General features: G+C 35.5%; 1 protein-coding gene across 4 annotated transcripts in view; it reads right to left on the bottom strand.

The window, feature by feature from the left end:
- Nucleotides 1–2,046: 2,046 nt before the first annotated feature.
- The window catches only part of sh3bp2 (SH3-domain binding protein 2), a 33,225-nt gene continuing 19,398 nt past the window's right edge, over nt 2,047–15,873 (bottom strand). For 3 of the 4 annotated variants that reach the window (XM_065290207.1, XM_065290203.1, XM_065290206.2), the window contains exons 7-13: nt 15,568–15,645; nt 14,925–15,444; nt 14,389–14,497; nt 13,498–13,553; nt 13,205–13,283; nt 5,811–5,870; nt 2,047–2,794 (exon numbers count right to left, since the gene is read on the bottom strand). In XM_065290207.1, coding sequence (XP_065146279.1) covers nt 2,639–2,794; nt 5,811–5,870; nt 13,205–13,283; nt 13,498–13,553; nt 14,389–14,497; nt 14,925–15,444; nt 15,568–15,645 — 1,058 coding nt within the window. In that variant the 3' untranslated portion in view covers nt 2,047–2,638. The remainder of the gene's footprint in view (nt 2,795–5,810; nt 5,871–13,204; nt 13,284–13,497; nt 13,554–14,388; nt 14,498–14,924; nt 15,445–15,567; nt 15,646–15,873) is intronic. The other variant, XM_065290205.1, reaches the window with a different exon arrangement.

Here is a 15,873-nt window from a genome sequence, read left to right as displayed (position 1 = left end):
AATAATGATACACAGGCTCTTAGACAGAATGTAGATGGAAGAGAGACAAATTACAGATCTCTTTTGAAATTTTACAGGTATCTCTTAAAGCTGCGGTCGGTAAGATATTTTTGATCATATTCATGGAAACCAACATTATGCTCCGATAGAACAACATAAATTAGACTGTTTAAGAAAAAAATCTGCGCTTCTACCTCGACCTAGAGCCTGTTATTTGGTTTGCAAAAATCTACAGCTTCCGGTCAATCTGGTCCAATCACCGCAGGCTGGTTCATCTGGTCCAATCAGTGCAGGGCTTTGTAAAATCTGTCTGTCAATCACAGTTCTTGCACGCACCACAGATCCCTCTCGCACGCGTTACAATATGACATGCATCTGCCTGAAGTTCACGGGTGTGTTGGATTGAACGCAGCGTGATGGTGGAGAAAACATTCACTAACAAACTTCCGATTCCTTGGTAAGCAACCAGAGCTTGGAAAGCAACCAATGAGAACAAGGATACAAAGATAGAAAGCAACCATGCCCGTGATAAAACTAGGATCAATATCGGACCGGCATTTGAAAGGTGGAGGAATCTATGAGATTTTAGACAGTTAATTGTGCTTTATCAACCATTGAGTGTATTTCTGAGTGTTATGTAAGTAATCTAAGTATGAGTAGTTGCCTACCGCAGCTTTAAGAAATATCAGCATAAACCTGCTAGAACAAAAATATGTTAATTAATGTTAATTCATAGAACTGCTCATTATGCTAAAACTTTTAGCACAATAAACTCAGTACTACTTAATCCAGCTACAGTATAGTACCTTCTACTGATTCCCCTTTTTACCTGTGAGGACTTTTTGACTTTTTTCTTAAGGAAGACTGAATAAGTCGTATGATATTGTGCCTTCATATTATGTTCTTGCAGCATCTATCCCAAACTCGTGTACATTTGATTATTTTGTCCCAGTCTCTCTTCCAGTTCTGGAGGATATTTTATTAGACACATGAAACTGTCATGTACTCCTTTAGATCCTATTCCTCCTCGCTTTCTAAAAGATCCCTTGCATTCTGTCTATTGTAAACAGCTCTTTGAGTATTGGAGTTGTGCCCCCCTGTCTTAAGCAAGCAGTGGTCACAGTATTGATGTTTTTTTTAGGCACTTCACAACATCATCAACACAAGTTATATCACTAATCTTTTGAGTACTATACCCCACTCAGGACATGGAGATAAATAGTAGATAAATTATTGCTGGCAGTTCCTTGTACCTCGAAAAAATAAGGGTGATACTGCAGAGCTTTTATGGTTGTTGACCCTAAACTGTGGAAAAGCCTCCCCCTTTATTTTCGGCAGGCTTCATCTTTAGAAGGGTTTAAGTATCTTTTCACACTAGCTTTTGTAGAAAAGTAGACCATGCCTAGAGATAGTATCTTGAAGTTATTTAATTACTTTTTATCTTTTCATCTGTCTTTATTTTTCCTTTTGTATTTATTTTGCTTAGCCGTTAAATGCTTTTTGTATGCCTTGAATAGGTTTTTAAATTGTGAAGCATTTCAATTACAATTACATTAAAATTACGTCTTGGCAATTATTCCCATAAAAACAGTTGTTAATTATGTCTTGTCTAAACAGTTCAGAAAGAAATCACATATGTCAGTTTATTAATAATATGAATAAGTATAATTTTAACCTGACAATACACTTATTAATCTGCTTATGTTTGTGTCATCATTATGTTAATCAGACAACAGATAAAAAAGGAAGCTTTAAAAAGATTAATTATATTTATTTTGAAGGCTATAAAAGATGAATTATTCATTTGATTCTGTTTCTGTACCTAACTGTTAGACCTTACTTTATTTATTTTTATGAGATACATGTTATTATTATGAGATACAGTCTTTTGAGCCTTTACCCTGATATGAGGCTGATGTCATACCTAGGGTGGCTTTCCCCCTTTTGATTTCAAGAGTTCTCTCGCCTGTCAAAATCCAATTTAACCCCTGCTAAATACCTATTGAAACAGATGACCAAAAGAGTTATAATGAGTACTATACAACATAGTTTACTGCAGAACTGTGCAGAAAAAGTTTTTATTTTCATTCACGGGATTCCACAGTGTTATTAAAAAACATATGTATAATATGTACAAACACAATCTATACAATATTGGAAAAATGAAATAACATTCACGATGTTATTGTTTTGCAAACAATTAGCAAAGTTATTTTCAGTAATGTAGCATTTTGTGGTTTCTACATGATGGCCAAATCAGATATTAATGTGTGACAATTCATAACAAAGAATTGACAAGATTTCATTAAATTCACTCATTCACTCACTACTTAATTTCAGTAGTCTGAATTCAAACTAAAATATGAAGTTCCCTGAATAGTCATAAGACCTAAATGATTTTTATACTTATCCAAATTATTTACAAAATTCTCGTCAATTCACTGCATTATTTTCCTTCCACCCATCAATAACAGTGAATTTTACTGTTTTTTATTTATTAAGGTTATTCACAAAATATGAAAATTTATATTTATAACCAGCAGATGGAGAAATCTGCATTTTTACAGAATATTACAGAGCCCCAAACCTAAACTTGAACAGAGCATTTGGGTGTATTAGCAGGTAAAGAAGGCAGATGTCACCTAGGTGGACTGTAGCCATAAGGTATCTGTAAGCACAAAGAGTTGATGGGCAAGTGGTTGTTGCTGCTGGGCAGTGGGTTAATATAGTAGTGCTCAACAAGAGCAGCTAATGTTGAGAAAGTCAGATCTGTCTCCAGGTACACCCTTTGGTCCTAGAAATGTAAATGTGAGACAGTAAAATTTGAAAAATCGAAAACGAAAGTACAGATATTACAAATCAAGAGGGCAACAGGGGCATGAATCAAACAATAATAGGATGATTAACGAGGAGTAGGGGGCAGGGTCTGGAGACATGGAAGAACACAGCCAAACCAAAAAGCCATGTGCTATCACACAAAACATGGGCCTGTCATGATTCGGCCTCAAGACTAGAGTAAACCAAGGACAAGAGGGCAGAATCATGACAAAATTAGAAATAAACATAGAAATTTAACAGTGTAAATAAGTCAAAATGCATGAAATAGTTTTAGACCCTGCCTTTTAAAATGGCAGAACTTATAACGAGTCTTTTGTCACTGTAATACTACTTTGGTCATAACCAGATTCGCACCAGACACTGCTCTAAAAGTCACATTTGCGTACTGCTGGAATTTTAGGGATTGCTCTGTACATCATGTGTAAGATAATTATCACAAAAGTGTTAACATTAATGTGCGTTAGCAGAAGTGCAACAGTCAATTGCCCGATTGGCCAATTTAAATATTTAAGCACAACAAGACGCAAAACAGATCTCACATGATCTCTTTACTCACGTGTTGTTTAGTAAGTTTTGTTTGCGCGCACCTCAAGCGCGAGCACGATCCACATCTCACAGTTACTGGCAGTTTGCTAGTAACTGACAGGCAGCGCGCAAATGCAAACTGATTTTGTTTTCTTGCACTTGAGCAGACATTTTAAAACTAAATCAGCTCAAAACGCTACGATTATAGTAGTAAAAGTCTTTTACACATTAAATAAATACAAGCAGTTGAGAAAAAAATGCGTGTGTAACAATGTATTGGATCCATGCATTTTAACTACACCCATTTGTAGAGTATAATTTAGGTGCTGTTTTTAATATTAATCAAACCACAGACAAAGAAAATCATAATTTCCCTGTCTTTAATAAATAACTTTGCACCCCTGGTCGTCGTAGCGAATGCTAAACATATGGTATGGTTTCCTCTGTGTAACTGATCACAGTTACGGATACCACAAATAAATAAGAAATGTCACTTCTGGTTCTTTACTGCAGTGTGTATTTGGAAAATATTTCCAGCTGATGAAAACAAACAGCGTGAAAAACATGTCTAAAATGGGAAAAGTAGTTGTGTGATCGACTGTGCTAACAGATTTAAAAACAAATTGGAGCGTTCTTTTTCCGGACTGCAAAAAACATTCAGAGGAGGAGTAAATCAGTAGCAGTAAAAAATATGTGAGGTATGTAAACTTTTGGGATAAAAATCCTATAAAAATACACCAATGAATACTCTTATTCTGTGAAATTGCAAAGTTTTGTCAGTGAAACTTTATTAAAAAACATTCATTATGATGAGTCTTGTATTCTACAAATGTGGGATGGTTAAATACTGTAAGGCAAGACAAACATATGTCAGGAAAAGCAATGTCTGGCCATATGCCAATGTCCACAGACTACTGGTTGTTTGGCAAGTTGTTAGTGTCACTGTTAAGGCCAACTAAATTCAATTTAAGCTGTTTTACTAGTGTTTTCGCAGCAGCCGCTATAAAAACCAGCCATTTTGTTGAATGTACTGGCCAGCTGGACAAAATGTGGACAGAGTCTCTACCACCACCCCAGGTGTTCTTCAGCAGGTAGTGTAGCTTCTCTTTTATACATGCACAGGCTAAGACAAACTAACTCTCATCATCATGTTGCGTGTGCATCCTGACACACCTAAAATTCGGAACTGAATATGCATTTTTTGTTAAATTCAATGAATATTAAAAGTTCTAAATGTATTTTTACAGCCCTACAACAAACCACACAATTTTTGGTAACACTCTTCCGCATGGCGCGAACACTTTTGCTTAATCAAGTTTAATACTTGGGGATAATTAAAAACATGAACCCTAATTAAAACCAATACAAATAGCAATGTGTTACTTTTACTTTGCAGTAAAGCTCTTTAAACCACTGGTCTACTGGCCTCCCATCATCGTGATGTCTGACCAGCGACCACGGAGAGCTTCTCTTTATTTCTAAACTTTTTATTAATAAATCCTAAAGTATACACTGTAAGAAATTTCTGTAGAAATTGCAGGTATTACAGGCAACTAGCTGCCAGTAACTTACTGTAGATTTTACATTTATGTTTACTGGCAACAGTTTGTTTAAAGTTAAATGAACATAGAAAACATTTTCAGTCTTTATCTTCTACAGTAAGTTACTGGCAACCAGCTGCATAATTGCAGCAATTGTTTTTTACAGTGTACTCAATATATTGTAGGGATGAGCACAAACTAACGCAGGATTAATTGTAACACAGCTACTTTGTATTTATACAGGGCTGAACAATCTATGCTTTTGTTTTTTTTCTCTTACTGTCTGAAAATGATCTCCTGTGAATTTGTAAAAAGTTTTGATGTGTTTTAAGATATTGAACAAAGAGTGTTTTGGAGGCATAAAAGTAAATTATTGTTTTTTTGAGCTGGGTGTGTAATTCACCAAATTCAACCTTATATTATTTTTATCATTGTCTTGTTACCTAAACCATAACACCATTTTGAAACATGTCAGCAACTCTTAGTAACTGATAGTTTGGATTGAAAGTATTTTTACACAGCAGGGTTAGTTGTAACACACTGTTACAATTAAGCCTTAGGTATATAATGATAATGGAATGAAAACAATGTAAAACTATTAATCAAAATAACTGTTAATCCAATATCAGGGAAATAACTGACAATTATGATTTTTTTGTCTTAATTGTGAAGCCCTTTTAAAAAATCTATTGGGAAATACATTTAATTATTACTCCGCTTAGTAGGATAAATATTAGCCGATGTACTTTGCTACTTTGTTGTCCTGTGATTTTTCTGTTTTCTCTTGTTTTTATTAATGTAAAGCTGCTTTGGAAAAGCATTATATAAATAAAAATAACAAATAAATAATACCAACATTAAGAATAAAAACAAAAGGAGTAAAAAGTGTGTGTATGCATTACTGACCTCCTCAAAGAGCCTGTAGTTTCTGGCTTTATTTATACTCGTGTCCCAAACAACCAACACCTGCATTAAAAATGAAACGTGAATAAAATGCAAAAACACTTACTCAGATATGATGATTTTTATAATGATTTACTAAAGTATGTTACAGAATGTACTGTATGTTGATCAAAATGCTTTGATTTTATAAACCAAACATGTACAGTGCTGGAGGGTCTCTTTCCTGCAGTTTAGCTCTAATGCCAAAGACCATTTTTGCATTCCAATTCACCTACTTATATAATGCAATCTTATATGCACTTTGTACAATATGTTTATGTGATAAGACAGTATACAAAAGTGTGCGAGTACTGAGACATACTAATGCGTAACTGAATTTACTGTGAATTTTCTGTTGTTACAGAGAAATATTGTGATTGTTAACACAAATCAAAATGCTATTGATATTATTTCAGAGAAGAATCACAACTAAGTTATCAGTTTAGTGTTGCATCACAAAACTCTTCCCTTTAATGTGTTGTGGGCAATAGACCTTTTGCGAGTAGACATCACAGTTATGTCACTGCAGGCCGCGCGCGCAATGTGGTGGCACAAAAACATTGGAAATTAATTACACTTAACCCTCATGTGTTGTTGGGGATGTTTTCATCCACTACAGAGTTTTTTTTACTCTTAATTTGGCCGTAACTTTCTCTCTGTTTTAGCAAATTGAATGATTTTTGGTGACAAATCTTATATTTACATATATTTTTACATATATAATTTTGTAAAAACTCAACGATATACCGTGGGCAAATTTACTACCCTTTCGTGTTGTTAGTGGATGAAAACATCCACTAAATTTAACTGCTGTAAAAATTAATCAGATGAATATTTTTTCCAATTTTTTTTCATAAATCTGTTAATCAACCTCAGTACTGATCAAAACTACCAAATCTTCACAAAAATTCCATGATTTTAACCCTTTAATTGCCAAGTTTATAAGGTGTGTCACTGATTTGGGGAAAAAACACACACAAAATGACAGATTTCAATATAAAAAGTGATTGTAAACTGGATTTTTGTTTACCTTTTTCAGAGTCTTGAACATGTCTAAGATGTTCAAAGACTAACATTTTTAGTTTTTGTGTAGCATCAGTTTTAATTTTTTTCTCCCTCATTTATTGTTATTGGCTGTTTTTGCCCCATTGACTTCCATTATAACCACATTTTTTGATTGCAGAGCTATGACACCTTTTTATCATGCATTTTTGAATGTTTAGATTTTTTTCCTTTTGCTAAGAGGTCAAATTTGTAATTTTTACGGTTTATCACCATGTGGCACTATTAACCCTTTAATAGCCCTGTGCAAAAACAAAGCTTAATTTCTGACTTGTTGTTCTGACATTGAGTTATATGGAGTATAACTCCATAATAAAAGCATATTATTGTGTGTGTGCGTGTGTGTACCTGGTAATTATCACGTTGTGGGGACCAATTGTCCCCACAAAGATAGGAATACCAGTGTCTTTGTTACCTTGTGGGGACATTTTGAGGTCCCCATGAGGAAACAAGTTTATAAATCAAACAAAATTATGTTTCCTGAAAATGTGAAGTAGGAGAAGGGTTTTTGTGATGGTTGGGGTTAGGGAAATTTTCTGTAAAAATCTTCTCTGCATCGGATTTATGAACATCATTTATTATGAACGCAAAAACAACTTCAAATAAATTGAACAATGAAGCAAGAGTAGAGGATGGATGGAGAACTAAACAATCAAACTAACTTTTAGTGTGTATGTGTGCCGGGGGTGCGTTCAGTATTTCCAGCAGGACTTGCAGCATTTCACTTGGTGCTCTCTGCAAGTGTGTCCACCACAACAGATGCAAGTGCTGACATGTTTGTTCTTTGCACCAATTGCATGTTCCCCTCTTCACTCCTGAGCTGCTGGTGCCTGCTGGTGTCTGTGGATTTGTGTCTGGAGAGACAGCTGCAGGAGACTGAATCTCTCTCACCAGTGCAGTAGCAACTGGTGTGCGAGGGTGATGCTCTCTCCTCAATATTGCTGCAGAGATTTTCCCAGGTCTTCTAGGAAAGCCTTCTCCTAAACAGCTTTTCACCTCCCTCGTGCATGAGTTGCTGTCCCTCCAGACAAACTTGCAGAGAGCACCAAGTGATATGCTGCAAGTCCTGTTGGAATGACTAAACACTTATGTGTTCATAATAATGATGTTCATAAATCTAATGCAGAGAAGATTTTTATATAGAATATCTTTTTTTCATGCACATACACACACATACGCACACATACGCACGCACACACACACACACACACATACACACACACACACACACACACACACACACATTCTGGTTTCCATGTTTTGTGGGGACATTCCATAGACGTAATGCATTTTATACCATACAAACTGTATATTCTATTCCCCTTACCTGCCCCATTCCCTAACCCCAACCATCACAAAAACCTTTCTTGTACCTTAGATTTTCAATAAACATCATCTTGTTAGATTTATAAGCTTGTTTCCTCATGGGGACATCAAAATGTCCCCACAAGGTCACAAAAACACTGGTATTCCTATCTTTGTGGGGACAATTGGTCCCCACAACGTGATAATTACCAGGTACACACACACACACACACACACACACACACACACACACACACACACACACACACACACACAATATGCTTTTATTATGGAGTTATACTCCATAAAACACAATGTACAAGCCAGAAATTAAGCTTTGTTTTTGCACAGGGCTACTAAAGGGTTACAGTTTTTTTCGATTGCTAAACGACAGTGGGCACAACTGGAGTCACATGTGCAAAACTCTAACTACAGCAGTTCATGTGGACCAAACTCTAGTTCATTTTTCATGCTTGAACACAGTTTTCAAAACTCTACACACTTATCCCATGACTTTAACCACAACCTGCACAACACTGTGGATTTACAGCACTTTGTTCAAATGCTAACACACTGCTGTCAAAACTGTGAACCACACATTCAAAACAGAATTCATTTCAGCCTTGTGCCTTTCAAACACTGCTGATTGCAATTTCATATCAATATAATTCCAATTCCAATTTCATATATATATTTCATATATATAAAATATTACCTTTCATATAAATATTATGTATATATGTAGACAGGGCCGCCTTAACCTAATGTGAGGCCCCGGGGCTAAGAGGTTTTGTAGGCCCCCCTTCCCCTCGATTTATAGTCTAATTTTTTTTTTTTAAAGTGTAATATCTAGGTAATCTACATCAAAAATGCATTAGTTTCTTTCGAGACATACAACTGTGAGTTTTCCCTCTTTGAGCCAGAAAACACCATAATATTGTTATTAATATCACTGAGCCCACTTGAGCATAAACACAAGACACTTTATTAACAACCACACACAGCAACATGTGGTGATAATAAAACCAAAATGTGTGAAAGTATATATGTTTATAAGCTTTATATTTATATAGTTTTGGGAATATACAAATTTGCAGAAAATTGCCACTCATACTTAGCCTGGTATAACCAGACTCTCGTACATTCATTTCATTTGTACAGAGAGTCTGGCCACGCTCCATAGCAAAGCGTTACTTCCGTTAAGGAGGGTCCATTGTTGAAGTTTAAAACTATTGGATCTGCCCAGAGTCACTCAGGATCTGCCAAAGCCAATCGCTAACATGTGGTCGTGACGTATATCATGCACCGAAACCGTCCGGAAACAAGAAGTCAGAATAATCAGACAAACAAAAGTTAGCAAACCTGGTTCTTGCTCCGGCTTTAACTTCTGTATATTCGGCAGTTTTGCAACAACGGACCGAATAGCTTTTCTCACGTCTTTCTCCGCTGCCATTACTGAACTACAACTCAAACTGACGCACGACCTCAACGTCATCGTTCTTAGCCACCCCCATCTGTTCGCTGATTGGTCCTGCAGATTTTTGCAGGAGAAAACGAAACTCTATAGAGAAATCCCAGACGTACTGTTGAAGCGAAATGAAAAATAAGCGGAAGCACGTAGGAGGGCGGAGCCAGGCTAACTCATACTCACCACAGTTTTAAAAATATAATAAGTTAAAGTTAGTTTTAAAGTAAAAATGCATTAATGATAACAAAAGATAAGTCTTTATAGACAGAATCTTGGTTTTTAATCAGTTATTTATTTTGTAGGCTATTGAAGATATAGTATGCATTGTATTTAGTATTTATGCATACATAAGCATGTAAAACGACCAAGTATGAATATGCACAAGACAGACAGGGAACATACCTGTATATAAGATCTTTAGATAATGAGATTATAATGGTGCTATCAGGGGATGATCATTTGAGATGGTCTTGTCGCTCTTAACTTTCTTAGACTTGCACCTTTACCGTTGCGTCTCTTTCTCGTCTTTCTAAACCAACAGATGTATGTACTGTGAGCTAACGTCGCGTCAAACATCGCTCCAGCTGCGCACGCGTCACTGATATAAACGCGAGTAAACTTAACTTTATAACAACTAACAGCATTATGTGCGGGAACTCCTTTCTTAATTTAGCGGCACAGTTTCTTGTGCACTTTTGGAGAGACTTCTGCATGCCAGAGACTCAGACAGCTGCACGAGCACAGAGAGAGCGAACGAGCGAGCGCGCGCACGAAAGAGAGAGAGACCTGCACCTCACTAGTGCTTATTATGAAATTTCAGAAATTACTCTTTCATTTGTTGGTGGATTATTTCCTGTTTCTCTGTCATACTCAGTCTAACGTGCAGGAATGTCAAGTTGACAACGCGCACTTAATTACATTACGCGGAATAAAAAATAAGTTACGTCTGACATTTGATTTCACGTTAAGTTACAACGGACCAATCAGCAGCCATGTAACGTTCAATTAGAGTGATTGACAGAAAACCTGACAAGTTACAAAACAATATGACCTTTTCAGCTCATCATGAACGCAAACTTGGGAGGCCCTTGAACTTGGGAGGCCCCTGGGCTTCAGCCCAGGTAAGCCCATGCATTAAGGCGGCCTTGTATGTAGAGCTCAGAAAACTAATTTTGGAAATGGAACAAGGAAGACGGGTTCGTGGAGGGAGAAGGGTGGCATGTAGTGGCCTGATGCTAGAGAGGCAGGATTAGCCCCTCAATTATTTGTTTGAATTACAGTATGTACTTTTAGTTTCTACCTTTTTTCTCATTACTGTAATTCCATAAATTACTCCAGACTACTGAAGCAAACTGCAAATTTTCATTTACCTTAAAGAATTATGATGTTCTAAAAAATAATAATAAATCATGTGATAAATCAATAAATAAATCATTCTTTGAAGAAAACATTACTTGGTGTGACATCACTGAAATTGTTAAAACTGTAAAGATATAAAGTTAGTTTTTTGTGTATTGGTGTTTGATGTTAGTGTTTTTCCTCTCAGTGTGTTGTGAGTGACAGTGTGTGTTATCTCAGTGAGGGTTGTGTTTAGTGTTTGGCTGCACTGAGCTGTTTTGAGTCATGTGTTAAGAGTTGCGCTCAGGTGACTTTTGGTAGTGCAGACTGTAGTTAGAGTTTTGCACATGTAGCTCCAGTTGTGCTCACTGTCGTTTAGCAATCGAAAAAAACTGTAATAGTGCCACATGGTGATCAACAGTAAAAATGACTAATTTGACCTCTTAGCAAAAGGAAAAAACACCAACATTCAAAAATGCATGATAAAAAGGTGTCATAGCTCTGCAATCAAAAAATGTGGTTATAATGGAAGTCAATGGGGCAAAAACAGCCAATAACAATAAATGAGGGAGAAAAATTTTTAAACTGATGCTACACAAAAACTAAAAATGCTTTAAAGCCAATGTTTTTACCAATCTTTGGCATGCCCAAGACTGTGAAAAAGGTTTAAGAAAATCCAGTTTACAATCACATTTTATATTGAAAATCGGTCATTTTGTGTGTGTTTTTTCACCAAATCAGTGACACCACTTATAAACTTGGCAATTAAAGAGTTAAAATCATTGAATTTTTGTGAAGATTTGGTAGTTTTGATCAGTACTGAGGCTGATTAACAGATTTATGTAAAAAATTTGGAAAAAATATTCATCCGATACATTTTTATAGCCGTTGAATTTAGTGGATGTTTTCATCCACTAACAACACGAAAGGGTAGTAAATTTGAACAATGCATAAGGGTTAAATGAAACGAGTAAGTTAACTCACTAGAAAATGTCTTGTTGTGCTGTCGAGTGTCAGAATAGGAATGCCAAAAAAGGATGGCCTCCATTTTTATAGAATACTGTCATCGAAGACATCATTTGAAGGTAAACGTAGGTGTTTATGATTGCAATAACCCCTTAAATGGACAGACTAGAGTAATGAAATCATCTGGAAATCTTTTAATAATTAGACTACAAAATAATTAGAGAAGATGTCCGGTGTTCTGTCTAAGTCTGTTCTCTCTATGTGTTTTTCATAGCGTTTTCATCACTTTACATTTATAATTTATTTAGAAAGATTTTATATTTGAATGAGTTATACTAGAAAAAGCAATAATATCACCATTTATTAAATATTTCATAATTTTTTCCATTTTATTTTATTTCTATTTACCTTATATCTTAGCGTATGTCTTCTTCCTCTTTGTTCTAAAATTATTATGTTTACATACTTAATAAATATATAAATATAGCACAAACACATGATGCAAAGTGTTATTAATATATAAACAAGCCTATGCATATTAATTTGTATGTAAACATAATAGTTTTATAATAGTTTTAGAGCAAACATGTAAGCTATAAATATAAGGAAGAAATGATAGAAAACAGGAAAATTATGACATATTTAATAAATGGTATTATTTAAAATACACGATAGTATTGCTTTTTATATACACTTTATCGATTCATACTGTAAAATAATTGATTTACCAATAAAAAACAATACATTGCATACATGCACACATATCAGGAATTTTAAACTTTTAATTTATCTAAAAAATTACAGTAACGTGATGAAAACGCTATAAGAAACATTACACCAAAGAGAAACAGACTTCGACAGAACACTGTATCCAAAATTACAGTTTAATGCTAAAACATTTCACACTACATTTCACGCTACTGCAGAGTTGCCACTTTCTACCACCAGTTGGGCTCCGCCCACTAAGAAACATCATCTCTGTCTGCAAACACGCAAATTGTCTATATCAGCCGTTAAAGTGTGCATGTGAGTTTTAGAAATAGTAGACCATCTAGGGACTTTAAGGATACTCATTTCAACATTATTTACAGTGGGAGATACACTTTGTAAAACAGTGACCCTCCGGAAGCAGGAATGGTGTTGTAATGTTGTAAGGTTTTATTACTTTGTCCCCCAATTACAACACCAGTCCTGCTCCCTGATGGTTGGGTTTCTGTACCTGTGATGTTTTTCCTGTTCCTGATTTTCGGATGCAATAAAGGCCATTCTTTGGAGAACTGTATGTCTCTTTAAATAATCTGTAATTAAAGAATTAAAGAAAATTACTAACCTGCCTAAATTAGTTTTATATATAAACTAGAGATCCTGTAAAATATGAATACAATTTACTATGCAATGACATTTCCTTTCACTAGAGTGCAGTTTTACAAAAAACAACTGTAGCATACTCATGCTAAAATGATTGGTGGTTGCACAATGTTTGTAAGCAAAACATTATAAATATGCATTTACTTCTCAACATTACTGGTTTCTGTGGAGTCCACAAAGACGGATGAAGGTAATTGCACCTATGGAGAAAAATGTGAACAATAGTAAGTTAATGAAGTAAATATGTTATGCTTGCTACAAACTAACATTTTGTGTGTGTCTTTGAAAACCAGGACTCAATATCATATTTTAACAGATTTGGGACTAAATATAACCTTCTGGTTAGCAGTAAAAATATCATCTTGATAAATGTAGCAAAACAAAATGGCTAGTTTAAGAAATTATGTCAATCACACACAATTTATTTTGAGTCAGCATGTAATGGAGAATGCATGTTTTTTTTTTGTTTTTTTTTACTTAGTACAGCAGCTGTACAACGGTCTTAGCCCAAAAAAGCTGCCAGCTGCATGACTTCTCTAGAGAAGCATTTGAAAATAGCTATTTAGGAAATGGTGTATGCTTTGTATCATAAAAGTGCTGTATTATTATCCAAAGCAGGGGTTTCGAAACTGTGGGTCGAGAGTGCACAGTGGGGTAAAGTGGGTTGCGAAAAGTCACTTGGCTGTTGTGGAAAATGACAACAAAAAACTGTTTAGTCCAATTAATGACTAGCAGTGACACTACTATCAAATCCTCCTAATGCAATTAAAGAAACGTTTGACAAGGAAAATATAACAAATGACAAGGAAAATATAAAACACTCTTTTCTAAAAGAAAATGAATGTTCTTATTTCCTAAGATAGATTTACTTGTCTAAGTGGGTGAGTAATGAAAAGTCTGGGAACCCCTAATCTAAAAAAAACAATCTTAAATAAATTTGAATTGAAAATACTTTTTGGGTCGTAGTATTAAGTCATTCAACAAATCTGAATTTGAACTGTATGTCACTAACAAATAGTAAATAGGTATCCTTACATTTTCATAGTCTTCATAATCTGATTCATCATGTCTCTGAGGTGCTCTCTTTCTTAAAGGGTTCTCTTCCAAAGAGGAACGAAAACTCTGTCCATCTGGTGATTCTCTTCTGAGATAAAATGCATAAACATTTTGTATAAATAAATATTTATTTATTTATACAAAAACAAGGGAGGTATATACTTTTTTAAACAAATGAATAGGTAATTATAAATGTCATAATGATTTAGTAGCAAACTCACTTTGGAAAGGCAGCTGTATTGAAAGATAGTTATAGTGAATAACATCTTGGTTATAACTGAAACCTCTGTTCCCTGATAGTAGGAACAAGACTTTGTGTCAATGTCGGGACTCTACGTGTTCGCCTTGAGAGCCGAAACATCCCTGATCAGATTTTTAAAAGCTTTTCCTCCATCAGGGAACAGAAGTTACAGTTTTAACCAAGATGTTCCCTTTCTTTCACTCACTCGATGTTGTGTCAGTGAGGTGACACTAGGGGTCACTAAATGTAGCAATGGCTGAACCATGACACTTACTGTAAGGAGGGCCTACTGGGTTTTGGTTTGGATGGTAATGGAGGCTTTGGTATCTGGGCCACCTGAGTCTTGTTACCCAAAGGAGACGATAGGTGAGGTGACAATAGCTTGTTCTCTGTTACGGACCTTCCCCCCAAGCAAGAACTGGGTGATTTATTTACAGGGTTTAAAATTACTTTTTGCAAGTTGTCAACAACAGGTAAAGTAGCAGAGGTATAACCGATAAGAGCGGTATTAGGCTTCTTCTCGGAAATAGGGATTGTGGAAAAGGAGCCGGGCAGGGGAGGTAGTGGAGGCATAGGACCCCGAGGACCTCTGGATGGTGGATGCACATCTGATTTCTGTAGATGCGGAGCAAATGGTAGTGGTGGAGGTGGGCCCTTGTTTATAGGTATGCAGGAAGGAGGTTTTTTGAATGGTGGGGGTAGTGGAGGTGGTAGTCCCTTCGTTAGATGGTTTTCTCTAGACAGGTGAGGAACTGGAGGTGGGGGATAGGGTGGAGGTGGAACCATGGGTCGACCTGGAGAAAACATCAAACACAGCCATTACTTTGACTGTGTGGGTGCGACAGGTGTGTTGCATTTTTGTACATTGTACAGTGCTAAAAATGTGGCTCATAAAAGGCAAAGAATCAAGCAGTGACCTGGTGGCACTGGCACTTGTGGTTCATCTTCTTTGAGGTTGTCTTCTCCATCACTGTCTTCATCTTGTGTCATATAATCTAAATTTAAAGTTTTCATTTATAATTTTCATATAAAATATCTTTATATATAATATCTAAAGTTTATAAAGCTTCTTATAATTTTTTTGACAGACATAATTTGTAACTATAATAATGAGTCATACAATTATGTTAAACTTAAAAAAAAAACATTTAAAACATGTAATATATATTTAAAAGGTTAAATGGTAACTTTATTTTACATGATTAGTGTTTAGTAAATATATA

This window comes from Paramisgurnus dabryanus, chromosome 10, assembly GCF_030506205.2.
Source record: "Paramisgurnus dabryanus chromosome 10, PD_genome_1.1, whole genome shotgun sequence".
In the NCBI taxonomy this organism is placed as follows: domain Eukaryota; kingdom Metazoa; phylum Chordata; class Actinopteri; order Cypriniformes; family Cobitidae; genus Paramisgurnus; species Paramisgurnus dabryanus.
The sequence above is the reverse complement of the archived record's forward strand: the minus strand, read 5'-3'. Positions and strand labels throughout refer to the sequence as shown.